Source organism: Odontesthes bonariensis, chromosome 1, assembly GCF_027942865.1.
Source record: "Odontesthes bonariensis isolate fOdoBon6 chromosome 1, fOdoBon6.hap1, whole genome shotgun sequence".
NCBI lineage: Eukaryota > Metazoa > Chordata > Actinopteri > Atheriniformes > Atherinopsidae > Odontesthes > Odontesthes bonariensis.
Genome location: NC_134506.1, coordinates 28,327,109 through 28,346,296, shown reverse-complemented (window position 1 = coordinate 28,346,296; position 19,188 = coordinate 28,327,109). Strand labels below are relative to the sequence as shown.

The following is a 19,188-nucleotide window of genomic DNA, read 5'->3' as shown; positions in this document are numbered from 1 at the left end:
TGATCAGACAATAGATAACATTTATTTACTTTGAAAATGCAGAAAAAAAAAGAAAAAAAAAAAAGAGACAGAGGAACTTCCCTTTAAAGTGGGAACTACACCGAGTCAGATACTGAGGGAAAAGTAAAAACAGAAAACATTGTGCCAACTCCACCCTCGCAGTAATACGTGACAGAAAAGTAAGCAAAATAGATATGAATCTGAATACATAGAAATCATGGATCCATCACTTTTATACATCGACATATTTACAGTATCATCATAAAATAAGTCCTATGACAGATATCCCAAAACTATTTGTTTATGTCACATTCAAGCAGTCCACTAGCACAGCCTGCTGGTCATACAATATACTGCACTCCCAGTATGACTGCATACTACAGAATTTATCTCAAAGCTGGGGGGGGGAATAAAACCTGAACTGGTTTACAAATAAGTGGATCAGTTTTTTTCTTTTCTTTTACAAAGGAATAACAACAGAAAAAGAAGCAGATCAATGTGACACGATTTAAAGTAACCTGATCCAACCTCATTTCTGAAAATCTGCCCAAGAATGTGGGCAACTCAGAAAAGTTAAGGCGGTAAATTAAATTACAGATGTGACGATCCATTTAAAAAAAATAAATAAAAGGTATTTTCTGATGCCCGGTAAAAACACCGAAGATTTAACCGTTTTTGTACCATAGACTGTTTGACAACAACATGCCGCACTTTATACATTCAACACATATGGTTCTTGAAATAGTCATAGGATGTACACAGGTGACGAACATTCAGATGTGTGAGGATATCAAAGTCTGCTGGCTCTTTACCACTCTGATTATTACTCTCAGTGGATCATGGTTTAGAAACACAAGACAATACTGGAGTGGGGGGGAGAGAGAGAGAGAGAGAGAGAGAGAGAAAGAGAGAGAGAGAAAGAGAGAGAGAGAGACGCACACACACCAGCTCCAGTCTGTCTATTGACATAAGTGACAAACTGGAAACAATTGCATTCATTTTGTTTTGTCCATAAAATTATTTGTGCTTGAAGAAGAAAGAAAAAAAAAAAAAAAAAAAAAGTAAACTCTTTGCTCAAACAGGAAAAAGTGGCAAAATGAGATTACGGTGATGTCTTCAGAGGACACGGTCATTATCATTACCTGTTGACCAAATGTTTACATGGCATGAAACTGAAGCATCTTCGTCACAAAAACTGCTACAAAGGTGGGGTCGCATTATGTCGAATGCCTCTTAGCATCAGCTTTAAGAGTCGCTCCACTCAAGTAAAAGTTACCAGTCAAACAACCGACAATTAACTTTGTGCCTGTGAACGATACAATCAGTTACAACTAACCAGGCGTGTGGACAACAAGGACACGAATTCTAACTGAATTAAATTCAACCCAACTTGGCGGAAGAGTTTGCACTTGTGATTTTGTTACTTCCAAGTTTAACTCTTGGTCTACAGTTGGCACGCGAGCCTTGAAACAAAGAAGAAGAAGAAGAAAAAAAAAGATGCGCTTAAAAAGAAAAAATATGAGTCTGCTCTAAAAATGCTAAGCTCAGTGCTTTCAGCACGAAGCTTCTGAATCACACGTGTAAAACAAAGAATGAACATGACTTCAGAAGGCAGATTAAGAAGTTCTTAGTTTATTAAAATTCTATATGGTTCTTTCTAAATGAGTATAAAAAAAAAAAAATAATAAATTGGTTGAAATTAACGAGAAACTCCTAAGCAGGTGTGAGTGTACAACACGGGGTCCAGTGTACTCTACTCATTTCAAGTGTAATACAAAACAGCAATCTTAAACCCTGAAAGCAGCTCAAGAGAATCCCGAGCGCTTCTGAGAATAAAACAATGAACATTTATTTACTTTTTTTTTTTTATTTGTTTGTTTGTTGCGTTGCTACCTCTACCTGTCCTCTGAAAAACCTCTGAGAATAAAGATGGAAACCGAACGTTCCAAATCTCCAGCGTGGCCCAGCCACCATGAGGTCCGTTTGCAAATCAAATAATAAATACAGGCATCCGACGGGCTACAACGGCAAATCATTTTGAAAGCGTTTTCCTCACGCATACACACAAGCATACATCGGACTGAGATTGTGAGCTTTCTAAACCCTCTTATCTACTCTCAACAGTTACTCTTTACAGTGCAACAGTATGGCAGCAAATGGATAGCAGTGCTTTCATTTAAAAAAAAAAAAAAAAAAGAAAAAAAAAAGAAATGGAAAATAAAAATATATACAACATCATGGAAAAGCAGTAGTTTCGTCTTTTGGTCCATTATAGACAGAACTGCTTTTGTTCTTTTTTTTGAAAATTCTTCCATATAAATCAACAACAGTAGTTTCCACAAGGCCGAAGAGCTGTGGGAGAAAGGGAGGAACAAATGTTAGGATCCCAGTGTGCGTGTGGGTTAGGGTTAGGGTTACCATACACTCCTTACACTAGATCTTAGCTTGTTTGGTCAAATTAGAGACCAGGGGGCTTCAGGACACCAACTCTGGCCTCTGTGAATGATTTCCGTTTTAAATCGTTTATCTGGATCAGTCCAAATGCCTAGAGAATGACGGGGTAGGAAATTAAAAATGTGACCATGGCAACGTCAAGTGGGAGTTTAAAAACATAGAAAGGTGCAGCAGCGTTGGCAGTGCACCAGGAGCCTGAGAACAAAAGAAATAAGAAATAAAATAATATCAATTCTACTGAAGGCTTAGTCATCGTCACAAGCGAGACTGAGGTGGTCAATGGAAAAACATGCTATCAGAAGGAAAATTATGGCGATTTTCTCATACGGAGAGAGAAAACTCCGCCAGTACATGACCATATACAGTATAGACATGTGCTGCATGGCGTCACTCCAATTTCCTCTCAAAGCCGCAGAAGACAAGCCCGCTGTGGTGTGCAAGCATGATTTAGTCATCATTTTGTTTTGAAACAGTGTGGGCGGAGTCAAGGAGAGGACTTTCAATTGTAGGCGTTCAATGTAAAAGAGCTAAAAGGGCCTTCACTGGCCTTCTTTGTCATCAAACAGTTGGAAGCTGGAAGCCAGAGTCTGTAGTATCGTGAGGTTTATGTTACACCAATGGTTACAAGTTACTTTTTAAAATCACATTTGCATGGCAGTAAAAGACAGAAAACTTCATTGAAAATGAATTGATATAATGATACAAGTTGCTTATCAGTGATCGCAAAGAATGCTGCACTGCTCTTACGGGAAACACGTCGCATGACCACACACTCGAGTTATTTGCAAAATATGTGAGTAAGCCTATTCAAAGATTTCCTCAAGTAGAGACCTCATGTCATAAAAAGCTGTGTGCATATCCACAGCTCTAAACTGTTATCGTAAGACTTTAGAGCAGCGAAAGCTCTTTGGCTGGATATCAGTTCCACTGTGGGATATTTCTCACCTCGTTACAACTGAGAGCCTTCAGAACCTCCATGTACGTAGCCCCCTTTAGATTTCATCTGGGCCTGAACGAGGTCCACCTACAAGAAGGTGCAAAGGTTAACTGAGTGGAAACCCGCATTTGCTACATTTTGTTGGTTGGACATTCTGAAAAGCGGATGAAAACCTACTGATGCCAATCCCAGGCCCATTTCCCCCGAGCCGACGTGTGTGGTGTGAACGAAGTTCGTTGGCTCCCCGATCATGGAGCGGTCGATTCGTCGCCGCCGTTTCTGAAAATAGGGGTATCAACACTTAGATCAGCATTAGTCTCGTCACTCTTTTACATCTAATATATAAATTAGTGATCCGCGATGTCGGAAAAGAGAGCAGCTGAAACAGAACCTACTCATTTCTAAATCTTTTTGCTTCTTCAGCGGCACAGAGATCAAAGCGACAGGTTGACACTTTGTTTTTAACTATAACAACAGTTTGTGCTTTTTAGGCGCAGCCACAAAGTATTTGAAATGGTTATAGAACAGTTTGTTGTTGGTGAGTGACATGAAGGCTCTGTATGTGCTTAGAAAAATGAGCAAGGAATAGAAGAATGAAGCCTTAAAATGGAAGAAGAAACCGACTGAAGAGGTAAGTTAGTTCAGTCGATAAATACGAGCCATAACGTGGGACTATTTTCTCTCAGACTCAGATATATAAGGCTGCTCATAAAGAAGTCTTTTTGCTGGGTGCACAAGTTTCTTTTACCCACTCAACTGTGGTGAGTTAGACAGAACCTATGTTTTGCCCTCTGAAGACTGGAGGAGGAAGAGCTTTTTCGGTGGCATTTAGAGCACTGAAACCAACCGTACAGTTAAAGTTGATGTGAAAATGTTTTTTTCCTAACATCGTGCGGCCCTTTTGAAATTAGTGATTTATACGTTTTCATACTCACTGGTTGTGGCTGCTCTGCAATGCAGCAGCTGAAACAAACCCAGAACTCTGTCATTCTGAGGCCGACGAAGAAGCCGCAACAGTTTCCTCTTTAAGTTCAGACGTCTCTCTGCGTCTGTCTTCCTGTTCAGTGTTACCAGTCACAAACACCCACCGGAAGCTGATGACAGACAGGCTGCTGGCTCCTCTGGGGTAAACCGTTGGGACTGGAACTGTTCTCCAAAAACAAGGCAGCTCACACCTGTCGACACAGCGGGCGAAAAAACACAAAAACCGTTGTCAAAAACACACACGTCTTGTCAGATTGTGTGTTACTACAATAATAGGGCACTTACGAGACTATAATTGCAAAAATAACTCCAGGCTGGAAGTTCTAATGATAAATACTGCTATTTTCTGTCATCCCTTTCTGTTTTATTCTATGCACGCGCAAACACATTTTCATGTGACTGACCCACTTTTCTGGGGCCATTTTGCTTTCACAGCTAACTGCTGTCACACTTTTTGACAACGCATATAAGTTTTTATTTATTTAACTATTTTAAAGGGTTGTGAGGCTAAACACTTAAACTTAAGATAATTACACCATATGGGTGCAAATAATCGCACACCTTGTAGTACGGCAAAAGCCTTACATAACAGAAATTAGGTCAGTACATACAGTCATAATATGGGATCTTAGGTGTTCCCCCGGTGTAAAGAAAGCCTGTCCAACTGATTAGTGTCACAACAGAGTATTGTAATATAACCTTGGACCCTTTGGGTCAATAATCGGCACGTGTTTGAGTACTCAGAGTGCCTTTAGTAGCACTACAGCACTGGTAGGAAATCCATTTTAATTAACAACCCCCTGGAGCTGAAATCGTCTGAAGGCTTATCTCACTACAAGGCCAGAAAGAGAAAACCTGGTGAGTTGTCTGACTAAAAGTCTGCATATGCTGCTCCTACTTCCCAATAAGCGTTGGTCCCCTACAACATCATCTAAACCTACTCAGCACAGGGTTGCGTATGGTGACATTTGTTCTCTGTTAATGACCATCCTCAGCTCAGGGACCTGCATTATAAAAGGTAAACCCACGAAATTGGGTACAAGTGACTGCTTTTGTGTCCAACTTGGTAATGATGTGGCAGCATTGGCCATTTTTTTTCATGTCAGACAGGAGGATCAAATGTTGTGCTAAAGGAAGAAGAGCTCGCTGACTCAGTAGATCTCCCCAATTTGTGCTACTGACAGCACATGTCGCTGACATTGGGGTGAAAATGTGCACTCGGTGCAGGGGAGTCATGTTGTCTGATGGCAAAGAATAGGCGCAGGAGAGCTTGATGTCGATCTTAATGACATCTTAAATTCTTAAAACATCGGCGACGCGGATCCCGAGCTTAGATGATAGGACCATAGTTAGTATTTACAAACAAATGAGCGTTATGTAACTTCCCACCGCTGCGGCAAACGCTCATTTCGTCACACGACGGGTCCGAGCTGAACTCGCACAAGCACCGACGGTATTTCATCGTTTCACAATTCATTTCAAAGTTCTTCAGCGGGTTGTTGCATGCAGCGACTGGCGGTAGCTGTCAGAGTGAGCTCCCGAGCTAGCGTTCACTGGCTAGCTGCCGCAGCAGGTCTGTGGTTTTTTTTTTTCCCAACTGACAGCTAGCAAACCAAGCTAACTGACACCGTTTTCAAGCAGTTTAGACAACCGGACTTCACAAAAACTAAATTTAAAATGGACGGCCTGTTGTATGGCTTAACAGTCGTGCGGTAAATGTTTTTACTGTGCCTCAATATCATTTAATGGAAATAAACTTACCAGAGGGTGACCGGTTTGCCGGGAGAAATGTACGATCGACTGAAAGCTGAAGAATGCTTAAAAAAAAAATTAACCAGGAACTGCGCTCACTGTTTACGTAAAGCGACTTCCGTTTTAAAGAGTGACGTGCTTCCGTGTTGACCCACGTTTTCCACGCTTCGAGCACAAGATACGCTTTTCTTTTCTTTTTTTCAGCTTTAAAAGAGTACTTCACATCCTAAAAATGAGGCCGTTGACTGACGAGGAAACGAAAACGATGTTTGAAAAGCTGTCAAAATAGTAAGTGGGATTAAATGGCTTGTTGTTGGCCTGAAAAATGTGAAATTGCAGAAAATTGCATTAGCATACGTGCTAGCGTGTGTGTGACCCGTGTCTTTCCCCTGACCAAAGCATCGGAGAAAACATCAAACTTCTAGTGGACCGACCTGACGGCACCTACTGCTTCAGGCTACACCATGACCGTGTGTATTACATGAGGTATTTATGAATTATTTTACATTCGTGTCAGGGTGGCCACCAGTGCGTTGGGAAGCTCACACAGCGTTGTTTTCTATCCGCAGTGAGAAAATTCTGAAGCTGGCCACGAACTTTTCTCGGGACAAGCTCGTTTCTGTGGGGACCTGCTTTGGGAAGTTTACAAAGACCACTAAGTTTCGCCTGCACATCACAGCGCTGGATTTCCTGGCGCCCTATGCGAAGGTGGTGTATCTTTTTTATCTCTGCATTTTCCCCTATCTCTTCCTGTTGGAGGCTGGAGCAAGAAGTTTCAGAAAAAGAAGCAATACAGGTTGAATCAAAGTGACCACAGCCCCCCCAGGAGAACCTGTTATCCTAATCAGTGACAAAATCTATTCAAATCTTCTCAGGAAAAGCAGTGATTCGTAAGTCCAAGGTGTTTTAAGTGCAGGTCAGGCTCAGAGATGACCCACTAGATGCCTTTCTCCAAAGGAATGCACTTAATGGAAGGAGGGGATTCAAATTGTCCTGTTTGAACAATACGTATTTATAATACAGCAGTTATGACAACTATAGAGCAGCTTATAAAACCATTCCAAGATTATCATCAAATGTGTGGACTGTGATTCTGTATCTGTCAGTGAAACTCAACATATACAAGAGGCATGATGTATGCAAGCAGTTCAAGGAGGTCATCACTGTAATGATGGTCTTATTTTTAAGAGTCTGCAACTGGATGTTGGTTTTGACGGTAACAAAACTTAAGTACTGCAGGCCGGGTTTAGCTTTGCCGACTGTAACCCAGAACCTCTTTACTATACAACATTACACCTGTTGTGTTCCAGCTTCACACATATGGCTTCCACTCTAGTCTTTACTGTATCTTTTAATCTCAGCCAGCACCCTCAGGTTCGATGCAGTCGTGCATGTTTGGATAACTTGAACCTGTTCTCTTCAGTTCAAGGTTTGGGTGAAACCTGGAGCAGAGCAGTCTTTCCTGTACGGGAACCATGTGCTAAAATCTGGCCTTGGCAGAATCACAGAGAACACGATGCAGTATCAGGGGCTTGTGGTTTACTCCATGGCCGATGTTCCTTTGGTAAGTCTCTCTTTTTTTTCAGTCTGATGCTATCATTGTTTGGCACTCTAAAACCTACTACGGTATTCTAATTTGCCCTGGAGACATTTGAAAATGATGACGTAGGAAGTAACGATTAAGGGATTGCAGCTTTTATGGCTTTTCATATTTATTGATTGATTGTAAAAGAATGTAACTAAATTCAGTAAGTGCACGTAAATATACAGTCGGATCAGTATCAGGAAAATGGAGTTAAACCGATTAGTTGAGACTTCGCAACCAATAAGCAACATCCCAAAAACCAGAGCAAAACTATCTTCTGAGCTCTTTAAGGTAAAAAAAAAAAAAAGGTGCACTGCTAGAAGCAATAAGACCCACAAACAAACCAAGGAAGATAACTGCTGTAAAGTCTGTAAAAACACATCGCATCGAAGGAAAAGCCATCTGTCCATAGGTTCCACACATCGGGAGTTATTCATATATTGTAGAGGAATCGGTTTAACCAAGGGAGATCTTGACTTTTGTTAATCGAGGATGGGGCAGTAAACTAATTGTCTTCATTCTCAGGGTTTCGGAGTGGCAGCCAAGTCTACCCAGGAGTGCCGGCGAGTGGACCCCTTGTCTATTGTTGTGTTCCACCAGGCAGACGTGGGAGAGTTCATTAGGAATGAAGACACATTAACTTAAAAAAACAGCACCGTGACTGTCAATGTTTTTCTATTTTATTTTTTATTAATGGAAGTCCACACACAAGCCAGCTGGTGTTTGTAGCTGCTCAGCATCACCATCTACTATTTTATAATGATGTGGTGTGAGCAAAGCGCCTTCTTCAAGGGGAACATGCTTTGTTGTTACAATTTAACCATGTTCTTGTATCCCAGGAATTGCATTTTTTTTTCTTCATCTGGATATTGCAAATGTTCCAATATGTAAAGCCTTTTTAATATCCCCCAAACCAACTGTTGTTCACATGCAGGGGATGTTTTTGTGTGCATGTCGGTTAAGAGTCACCCTTCAAATAAATCTGTCTTTGAGTAGTTTGAGTTTTAAACTGCTTGAGATGAAATGTTGTTCTCGAACAGCTGGGAATGATTATACAGTAAACCAGTTGTGTCGGCGTTGCCCATGGAGAAGTCCTATGGAGGTTCATTGGAAATGCTCACGTCAACACATTAAAACATGTTCCGTCTGTTCTCTTTACCAACTTCCTTCTCAGTATCTTTTGTGGAAATCCACTCAGAGCAGCTGATGCCGGGACTCGGGCAGTATTTCCTCAATATAACAATCTTGTGTTTTAATTACAAAAGAGAGACAAACTACTTTGAACCACAAATGCAGGATTTAATGAACTGAACAATATTTAGTAAGAAATTACATTTGAACAGAAAATTAAAATGCCGGTAATCCAGAAAAAAGAAAAAGTTCTGGTTTGAAAGAAAGAAAAAGCTCAGACTATATTCAACTTCTTCAGTGTTCTCCAACGATCTTTCAGGTTTACATTTGTACGATCGTTGAAGGAGTAATAAGCCTTTATCTTACTCCAGTTGCCCTCTCCAAACTTCTTGACCCCGTTCCTAAGTTTTTGTGTCTCGCTGTCAGTCCACTTCTGCAACAACAGAAGCACATGAGGTTATTTAGCTTTTTGCTGCCCTGAAATGACGACAAATGCTCTATTTCAGTTAATATGGATGCATGCTGATGCGGCTGACCTAGAATTAGAAATTTGCCCATGTGGCGCTTTCGTCAGCTGTTTCAACTTTTAAGTTGTGTAAAATAAGTTTGGCTTGGTCTCTCTGGGTTTTCCAGGTTCACAGAGGATGTGGTTAAATATTACAAAATAATAAAAAAAAACACAGAGGGGACAACTGGAATTCAAAGTCCACTGGACTTTTATTGGGTTGTATAGTGGATGTTTAATAGTTCTCTGAGAATAGTTGCCCACACAGATCAGTCAACATGGATTTATTTATTTTTTTAAATTATTATTCTGAATGACTATGACGGCAGTTAAATTTATGCCTTTAGACATGACATGAATAAGATGGTGGCGAGTCACTTTTAAAGCAGCCGCTGCAAAAAAATAGACAACTCATCTTTTCATTACAAATAACTACACAATTACACCGAATTGTTTGTACGACTATAATCAAACTGAAAAGAAATGACCATAACTGAACTAGTTGCATTTGTCATTAAAATGCTGATTGGGTTCTATGTTTTTCCTCAAAAAAGGTTTTTATGTACAATTGGCAACACATTGTTGCCAGGTTTTACGGAGCTTCAGCGATTAAAGTAAAAGTAAAATCTTGAGAATGGAACCAGGAGAACCAAATAAATAGACAATGCACGAATAAAACACGAAGCCGCTCTTAGAAGATCGGTTCTGTAACCAGAGGGACTGCAGTGATTCAGTCAGTGGTTGTTCTGCTGGGTTTGGTCCAATGTTCTTAAGTCAACCTGCTCTGGGCCAACTTATCTGTACAATATAATGGTGACTAATCTTTGTGAAATGTCAGCTCAGCCAAGGGACAGCTGTCTTAATGGTACAGGTAAGCTGTCACAGAACACCTTGTGAATGTATCTCTAGTGTTGCTTTAAAAAAAAAAAAAAAAAAAGATTTAAAATCTCTGCCAAAATTTAAATCTAAACAGATTTGTGAACACGTTTTTTTTTCCTTCCATTTTCTTAACTCCAGAATACTGGAAAGGCCAGCTCCTGTGTTATGCTTACCCTCTTCCTGTGGCTTGAATTTGACACGGCGCTCTCATTTGATCCTTTGAGAGAGAGAATAAAAAGTTACATCACAAGCGGTATTTTCAAAACCAGATTAACGCAGGATTGATCAGAAGCAGATGATTGATTACCGGTGTTCTGTTTGGGGTTGAAATACGACTCCTCATCGCTCCAGGTGGACTTACTCTCCTTTGCATTGTTGTACAGCTTTTTCCTGTGGACATGAAAAAAGTTATCATTGCTTGGCTTCCTACATTTCAAAAACAAACAAAAAATAAAAAGATGAGCTGACCACCTTTTTTGTCTTTGTTCACGACAGGCAAGTCAATCCAAACAAACTAAAGCTGCTGGTGTTATCCTTTACTAACCATTTTGAATGGGATGGATCCTCGCCTCCAGTGGAGTCCTTGTGAGGAGTGGAGCTCTTCTGAGGAACAGGGTGACGAGGGGACCGTTTGGGTGAGCCGTCCGATGAAGTGTCTCTGATACAGATGTCATCTAAATCGACTGAAACGCTGCGTATTCAGGAAGTAAAAGATTGTCTTGTGTTAATTCGCCAAACCACCAACCAAAATAATGAGATCAAATGAATGATATTGTAGTTAGACTTGCTTTGTGGTGGGACCGCCGGATGGTTGTTTATGGGGTCTCTGCAAGGGAGTTTGGAAAGAAGAGGACAGCTGTGGGTCTTCTTCACTCTCTGAGGATGACTGTGCCGTCTTGTTGGAGTTTCTGTGATGAGACTGAAGTCATTAGTCTGAAAAACCAGAGATCTTTTTTATTCGACATCTTTAGTTGCATCAGCCAGATTGTAGCTTTCACCATCACTGAAAGTATCCAGTTGCATCTGGCTTTTGGTTCCCATTAAATAGCTAATGGGGTGCTACTTGCTTCTATATTGATGCATTTCCTTTAAAAACAGAAGCTAAGGAAGCTTCAATCCCCCTGAAACGCCCAGTCGGCATTATCCACATCAACCATGATAAAAATTAGAATAAGGACCCAAGTGACAAACTCTAAAATACCCACACAAGGTCTTTGTCGTCAATCCAGGGTAAGATGATATTAAGAGGGTATACACATATGTTTCTGTTCTGTCTAAGTGCACCCAAAGAGCTTGAATTAATGACACCGATTGTTTGTTTCATTGAACATAAGGTGAGGCGTCACTAGCCGCATTCGGACTGTAGGAACCTTTGGCAGTTCCTATAACCTTTTATTTCACGGGGCCGTTTTCTCCCGCATTAGCACATACAGGAACTCGGGACCATCACCATCAGTTCCTATAACCATTTTAGCTCCTTCTCTGAGGTCGGGTCTTTTCTGGGTTCTATAGGAACACATCTGACGGAGGTGTTTGGTGGTCAGTAGCTACGCCTCTTGTCATGCTGTCACGGCTGAAATGTTTACTCATACGACACAGACACAATAAGTTAAACTTACACGTTGTCTCCTTTGTCTGCGGCGCTCTGCTCTTCATCCTCAACTCACTGTGTGCTCTTCCGGCCTCGATGTTAGATGCCAGATGTGATCGTCCATGATTAATATCACCATCAGGCAGACCATGAACACGGTGGCCTCCCCGCTCTCCATATTAGCTTCTTTGTGGTGTTTTTTTCTTCTCTCCTTACTTTTCGCGGGTTTTGTATTGTTTTGTTGTTGAATGTGGCGCTAAAGTACTGTCGCAGACGGCTGCGCCGCATCAGTCCCGACTCATGTGCGAATGCAGACTGAAACAGTTCCGCTGAGGAAGGACAGTTATCAGAACGAAATTAGAGGAGGACCATTCTTAGAACGGCTCTGTCCGAATGCGGCTACTGAGGGTGGGGGAACTCGTGGAAAGCAACTAGACCTGAAGGGGCGTCAGAGAAAATAAATCCACTTGATTGTCTCTGTCCTACCCCCATAATCCCTGCCGTTATGCAATCCATCTGCTACTGGATCAGACTTTCTGTCAAACCACACCCAGAGAGTCACAGAAGTCTCCCACCTTCCTTGTCTCTGCATCAGCTCTCCTTAGGGCTGCATGCTGAGCCCACTGGCTGTTGGTGTGGTGTTCACAGTACAACCTGGAGCTCGTTATAGATTAAAGGAAGAAAAAGATTGATCCACATCTTCTGCACATCAATTCAGACTGCCCCAGATTTAAGGGTCCTGTGTGTGCATGTGGATGATGATCTCACCAAAACGGCTGTGCTGGTAAAGAAGGAACGGCAGCGTATGCACTTTCTGAGGATACTGAAAAAGAACAACCCGTATGACAAACTATAAACTACTTCTATAAATGTTACACGTGCAGAGCTACTGCAACGCTGCTTTGTTCCCCAGCAGTGAAAAGCACACCAGGAAGTCATCACATTTGCTGCTTTCTCCTCCCTTGAGGACATTTACAGATCATGTCGTCTCATAAGAGCTCACAGCATCCATAAGGATCAGTCACACTCTGAACATCCCGTATGAACTGCTGCCCTTTGGAGGGCGTTTCAGGGCAATAAAAGCAAGGACAAACAGGTTCAAACACAGTTCCTATGCCAGAGCTATCACTACACTTAAACACTTTAAATACTAAAGCGTAGGAATACTCAATACATCATTATCGTTGCACTTTAACACACATGCAATGAAAGAGTGTGGATGTGAAGCTTTATGTCCTTTTTACCCAGTTACTCATCAGTACTGCAAGGCCATAATGGAGAATTTTTTTTACTCAAACTCAAGCCAGGCATGTGGGAGGTGGCGATGTATGTTTCAACTTACCTCCTGAGTGATGTGTTGGATTGGTCATGGAGGTCTTCGCACTGCATTTTCCCATCAACCACAGGGTCTGGGGAGTCTTCCTCAATGTCTGTGAAGAACTCAGCCCCACTAGTTGAAGCTCTGTATGACAAAACAAGCTTTTACAGTGTGCAGGTGCTGTAAGAGTGTCCACCAACAGCGGCCATTTATTTTTCTTCTTTCTTTTTTAATGCTTACTTGCCGACTGTCCTGTTAGTTCGTCTGGGGCGCTTTCGTGTGGGAAAGGCAACTTCTCTGTCTGCAACTGGGCATTCCACGTCTTTGAAGCCTTTTTCACTCGATACAACCAGCGCCTGTGTTGGCGTTTCCATTCCATCTTCACTTTCTAATTCCTCTGGAGGTGTCATGCACTGCGAGTTTGGCTGACTGTCTGGTTCGACCACCAGCCGTGCCACTGTGTAAAGTGCCTTTGAGACAGAACATGCCTGTGCTTGAGGTCCAGTGTCTGTTTGTGGTGGCTGGTCTGCTGGGGAAGCTTCCATGGGGCTGCACGAGTCCCTCTGAAATAACTTTTCCTGCTCCGAGTTCAGATTAGCGTCCCCGTTTCCATCAGATGAATGATGCGGGCAAAGATCATCTCTTTTCTGGCCCTCTGTCTCCACTTCTTGCTCCAACTGAGCAAATGTTTTCTCATTTAAACCTGAAGCGAGGGCTTTGTAGGTTGCCTGCAGTCTGGCCCTATGGATTATTGAGTGTGTACTGAAAGGTAACATCAAAACAAGAAAAAAGATAAATAAAAAAAAGAAGCTGAACAGGGTATCTAAGCCAGAAACAAAGGGTGTTGACTGTAGCCAGAATGTACGCATCAATCATACTCCGCTCTACACTGGCAACTTTTTACTTTAACAGCAGCGAGTGGGTTCTTTGAAATCAATTGAGGGGGAGAGAAAGCGTACCATGGTCGAAACTGGATCGTGATCATTTGTGGTGTGGAGGACGGACCGGGCTCGTCTATTTCAGCCGTTTTGTCACCTTGCTCCAAAAGTCTTTTATCGACGAGTGTCTTGGCTGCCTTTTACATCCGTACACAAAGAAAACAGACAAACAAAAAAAGTTGTACTAACCTGACCTTTATCAACAGTGCTACATAAAAAAAAAAAAGTTTAAATTTCTTGACTCAGTGTTACTATATACTACAGCATTTTTTTTTTATTCTAATCTGAACATTTGTGGTGTGAATCAGCTTTGAATTGAAATGACTTCATTTATCCAAATGTTCCAATTCAACAGTCATTCATTCTGAATCCCTGATCAACAAAAAGAAAGCTAAAAAAGACTTTATCTTGAGCTCAATTGACATATGTACCTTGTAGAGAAAAGGAATGCTGAAAGTGCAGAGCCTCTGACAAAAAGCTAGCATCTCCTCCTTGAACTTCTGAAAGCTCATTTGCTTGATGAGCTCATGTGTTTTACTCTTCCGACAGATGAGACCCATTAAAACAGCTCTCTACACAGAACAAGCACGCACACACACACACAAAACAGCAATATGAGATGGATTACATGAAAACAAATATCAAAATGAAGTAAAACCTTCTTAAATATGTCATCATTTTAATACATGACAAACTAGCATAATCTGTAGTTTTATGCCTCATTTTGCTTGGTTCTTTTTTCACATTTGATAACTGTATCGCACAGTCAACAGAAGACAACTACAAATTACAATCTGAGATCTTTTGGGTTAGAGACGTTTTTTGCTTTTTGTGATGTGGAAACATCTTAAAACAGAACTGAAGTTACGGCTGCCATCTGAAGAATGAATAAACCATTGTGTGGGTAAATTAATGCAGAATCTTCACCATCTGTTGCCGCTTGACATTCAGTTGACAGAAATCCAGAACCCCCCCCCCCCCCCCCAACTGCTATATGTCAGTTTCACTGCCATCTGACAAGCAGCGAGCCGACATCTTTGTATAATTAAAAATGCACCGATGATAGTTTTCTTCTTCTTCTTTTTTTTTTTTAAACCTCTCTTTTAGTGACAACAGCTGTTAAAGGAGAACTGCGGTATTTTCAACATTAAGCCTCTTTTCTGAGTCGTCTGCAATGTTTTAGAACCCCCCTCACCGCTTTTTTGATGTTTACTGCTGTCTCCGGTATTTGCCTAATTTTGATTCTTCTCAACCTGCTTCAGAACGGCAAGTCATGCGCATGTCTACAAAGGTCCGTAAAAGCACAATAAATGTCCGTTTTCAAAATCATCAACTCACCGGAGTGGTTACTGGTGTGCACTGGTAATCCATATCAAATTTCGTGTGGAAAAGTTGCTTCTGTCGTGTTTTATTTGGCAGCTCGTTCATGCTCGCACTATTTTCTTAGCGGTGGCGGAGTAATATCAACGAACATCCAGTACAAAATGTCAAATACAACACGACAGAAGCAACTTTTCCACACGAAATTTGATATGGATTACCAGTGCACACCAGTAACCACTCCGGTGAGTTGATGATTTTGAAAATGGACGTTTATTGTGCTTTTACGGACCTTTGTAGACATGCACATGACTTGCCATTCTGAAGCAGGTTGAGAAGAATCAAAATTAGGCAAATACCGGAGACAGCAGTAAACATCAAAAAAGCGGTGATACTTATGTGATAATTGGTAAACGCCAGCGATCTCCAAATTACATTTAATCTGCTTGATTACTTTAACTGTTACTCATAGATGGTAATGATCTGTTTGAAAAACAGCTGTGGAGAGAATACAGGCTCATTGCCAATTAGACCGACTTACCTTTCCGTCCTGTGCTTTGGGAAAGTGTTTGTTTAACACCTCCTTTGCTTGATCAAATTCACTCTTCTTGATAAAGGTCACCACGATCTAAAGAGAGAAATAATTCATTTGTTTGGCTAAGTATTTTTTTTATATTGTTCATTTCAAAGAATAGAAAATTTATTTACCCATGTGTTACAAAAGGATTTTGAAGTAATGCAGTTAAGATGATGTAAGAAATTTGAATCTGACGTGTTTAAGGTCGATTTGAATGGTGGTCCTAAATCTTGGTGCGGCAGCTCTAAAGTCCACCATTAAATTTTACTGGTGCTATTGGCTGAAAAGCATTAGTCTGGAAGCAATCTTTTGGGGTTGAAAAATGAAAGCACTCACCATCTCCTTAAGTGAAGTGTAGGCATTTTCAAAATCCTGCTGGGAAATTCTGAACTCCTCATTCATGTTTTCCAGCAGCACGAGGGCCGATTCCAGAGGAGATATGGACTGATCAGATTCAAATAGCAGGTCTGTAGGCAGAGACAGAGCAATGGTCACTGTATTGTTTTGTCACAGTGTGAGTGGGATTAGATGTTTACCTTGTTGTTCACAGGAGAAAAAAAAATAAAGGATTGGTGTGAAAAAGAATCTTGTACGAAACAAGCAAAATATGCACGGCTCTTTCTTCACACAAGACTGGGACTGTATGCAATACATATATTTTAACAGGCTTTTTTTTTTTTGTTCCTTCTCATCTATAGGTATGGAAGGTGTGAAGAAAAGGTACAAAGATTCTTTATTGTCATTCTAGCCACCTCTAACATGCAAAGAAGAAAAATTAGGTACTCAGGTCATAGTTATAGGTTATGGTGGTAATAAGGGCAACAACTGCATTTATACAAAGGGTTTACCTTATAGAATTCCATTATATCGGAACAGAAAAATCACGCAAAAAGGTGCAGATAAATGAATAACCCAATTAGGAGTGTTATAAAAAGGTTTGCGAGATGTGTAATAATGTGACTCTCGGTCTCCCTAACAACACAGTAAAAGTAAAACAGTAATATGAATAAAACAGTCTTAACATAAGAAAATATTTTTAAAAGTATATATTAAAAGAGGTATAAGGAGAAAAAGTATCAAATATAAAAAATGTTTAATCTCACCAAGTTTTTCCCCCTCGTTTATACGCGAAAGAAACTGCAACACTCGAATCTTTATAGGCATGTCATCAGTGGACTCCAGTGGACGTGCCAAAACAGCTGAAGGAGAAACAAAGCAGAAAATTCAGCCAACAAGTATGCTTCATAGTTAAAGGCCATAACTGGCTTCATATTATTGTGTTAGTGACAACTGCTTGTCAGCCTAAGGTCACCTGTGTAGAAATAAAGACGTAATAATAAACTAAATTCTCGCAGCTGATGGATAACAGGATTTTTAATCCATATCCTGCCGTGTGTCCCGCTGATAAAATTGCATTGTAGAGGACTCGGCTACGCATGAGAAGTTTCAGGGTCCAATTCTGAAATCACAAATATTTTGCCACACGACGCAAAACAACGACAATTGCATTCATTTTCCCGTGGTTTGACGTTCACCTTTGTGTGTTTCTCTGGCACAAACCAAGAAGTTCCTCCTCCTTCGCATTATTTTTAGCTGAATTACAAAACGACCTGCCGCGTTCAAGATTGTGATGCCTGCGTCACAGATATCGAGCACAATTGAATTTGGCCCCGCAAGAAAAAAACTAAAAACTCAGCTCAGTAAACAAATAGTCTGGTGAAGCCAAAGTTATTTCCGGCAGTGTTTAAGAGCCTGGCTAACCTGGCTTAGCGGGCCAGTAGCAATAAACACAGAGGAGGGCTGTTACTTACTGTCCAGTATATTCCTGACCGCGCAGAAGTCGTCATTTTGTTCGTTTTGGAAGAAATTCAGCGCCAAAAAAGAATAATAATCTACGAGCCAGCGGTTCACGACATGTTCATATTCAGTTTCGGAGTTCCCAGTTTCTTTCGCCGCCATTTTCGCGCTCGTTCCTCTATCTGTTTTGGCTTTATTAGCGTCTGACAAACTGCTTCAGTGTGCGCTAGCGCCCCCCCCCGAGAGGAACGTGAACTGCTAAAGCCTTGCTTCTACAATAAACGTGTGTAGGTGTCGTCGGTTGGTGTTTTACAATTGTCTTGGATGTTTGTTTCAACAGATTTCATTTAAATGTATCAAACTTTTACAAGAGTTTCAATTTGGTTTATTCATCACGCAACCGGTCTATTGCTCTATTAACACCACAGCAGGCAGTTTTAAACTTTTTTTTTTTGAATGTACGGGTTTTGAACGTGTTCACAGTAAGCAGACTTATATTTCCTTTTTTGGGGGAATTCTAAATAGTCATACCAGATTATGTATTTTGTGTCAGATTGGAAGAATTTAACTGAGTGAAACTCTAATCAAGCTTAAAAGTGAATTTATAGTGTTTCAGAACAAATAAACAAGTCATTAAACGCAGTTATTGCATAGGGATGGAAGGACTTCCTGTGTTGTTACAGCGGTATTGAGGAAGCCTCTGACTACACACACGTCATTGTTTAATCACTACGTTGAGAAGAGGGTGTGCATTGTTGTCCATTATGCACAGAGACCATAAGACCACTTAAAGGGATAGTTCGCCTCTTTTGACATGAAGCTGTATGACATCCCACATTAGCAACATCATTTATGAACATTGACTTGCCCCCTGCTGCATCCTGTGAGCCGAGTTCCAGCCTCGTTTTGGCGTTGTGAAGTCAGACCTCACAATCGGTTGGCGCTATTTTTGCCTCCCTTCATATCAATGCGTTCAGCCACCTAGCGATAGCCGCACCTGTTACGGTGTTTACTGCTCGGTCTGCACTTCGGTCTGCACAGTTTACACAGCCCGTAGTGATACGGAGAGAGAAATAGCGCCATGCGATTGTGAGGTCTGACTTTTTCTGGCTAACGATTTTGTGATGCAAATGTATTACTCTTTTGAACGCATATTGTTTTGAGAAGCAAAACGCTTTATTTTGGGGACCCCAGCCAACTAGCCGGACTACCTTCGTCAACGCCAAAACGAGGCTGGAACTCTGCTCACAGGATGCAGCAGGGGGTAAGTCAATGTTCATAAATGATGTTGCTAATGTGGGATGTCATACAGCTTCATGTCAAAAGAGGCGAACCATACCTTTAAGTGGTCATATGGTCTCTGTGCATAATGGACAACAATGCACACCCTCTTTTCAACGTAGTGATTAAACAATGACAT

General features: G+C 41.1%; 3 protein-coding genes across 4 annotated transcripts; 1 reads left to right on the top strand and 2 right to left on the bottom strand.

Moving 5' to 3' along the window:
* cdc42se2 (CDC42 small effector 2) lies at positions 1 to 6,240 on the bottom strand. The gene is made up of 5 exons (XM_075462965.1): positions 6,137 to 6,240; positions 4,327 to 4,566; positions 3,569 to 3,670; positions 3,400 to 3,478; positions 1 to 2,352 (listed from the first exon to the last, which is right to left on the bottom strand). Exons 2-4 carry the CDS (start codon positions 4,378 to 4,380, stop codon positions 3,404 to 3,406), a joined length of 231 nt encoding a protein of 76 aa, XP_075319080.1. The 5' UTR covers positions 4,381 to 4,566; positions 6,137 to 6,240; the 3' UTR covers positions 1 to 2,352; positions 3,400 to 3,403.
* Positions 6,240 to 8,707, top strand: nip7 (NIP7 nucleolar pre-rRNA processing protein). Its single transcript, XM_075462952.1, has 5 exons — positions 6,240 to 6,415; positions 6,527 to 6,613; positions 6,697 to 6,835; positions 7,551 to 7,691; positions 8,238 to 8,707. Exons 1-5 carry the CDS (start codon positions 6,360 to 6,362, stop codon positions 8,355 to 8,357), a joined length of 543 nt encoding a protein of 180 aa, XP_075319067.1. The 5' UTR covers positions 6,240 to 6,359; the 3' UTR covers positions 8,358 to 8,707.
* A 283-nt stretch (positions 8,708 to 8,990) lies between these two features.
* On the bottom strand, positions 8,991 to 17,947 carry terfa (telomeric repeat binding factor a). 2 transcript variants are annotated; one of them, XM_075462925.1, is made up of 13 exons: positions 17,783 to 17,947; positions 17,075 to 17,170; positions 16,308 to 16,438; positions 15,936 to 16,022; positions 14,506 to 14,646; positions 14,096 to 14,211; positions 13,377 to 13,898; positions 13,161 to 13,280; positions 11,016 to 11,135; positions 10,772 to 10,918; positions 10,535 to 10,617; positions 10,401 to 10,444; positions 8,991 to 9,276 (listed from the first exon to the last, which is right to left on the bottom strand). In XM_075462925.1, exons 1-13 carry the CDS (start codon positions 17,928 to 17,930, stop codon positions 9,118 to 9,120), a joined length of 1,914 nt encoding a protein of 637 aa, XP_075319040.1. In that variant the 5' UTR covers positions 17,931 to 17,947; the 3' UTR covers positions 8,991 to 9,117. The 2 variants fall into 2 exon arrangements, with proteins under 2 accessions (XP_075319040.1, XP_075319051.1); XM_075462936.1 differs by lacking the exon at positions 14,506 to 14,646.
* Between the last annotated feature and the right edge of the window lie 1,241 nt (positions 17,948 to 19,188).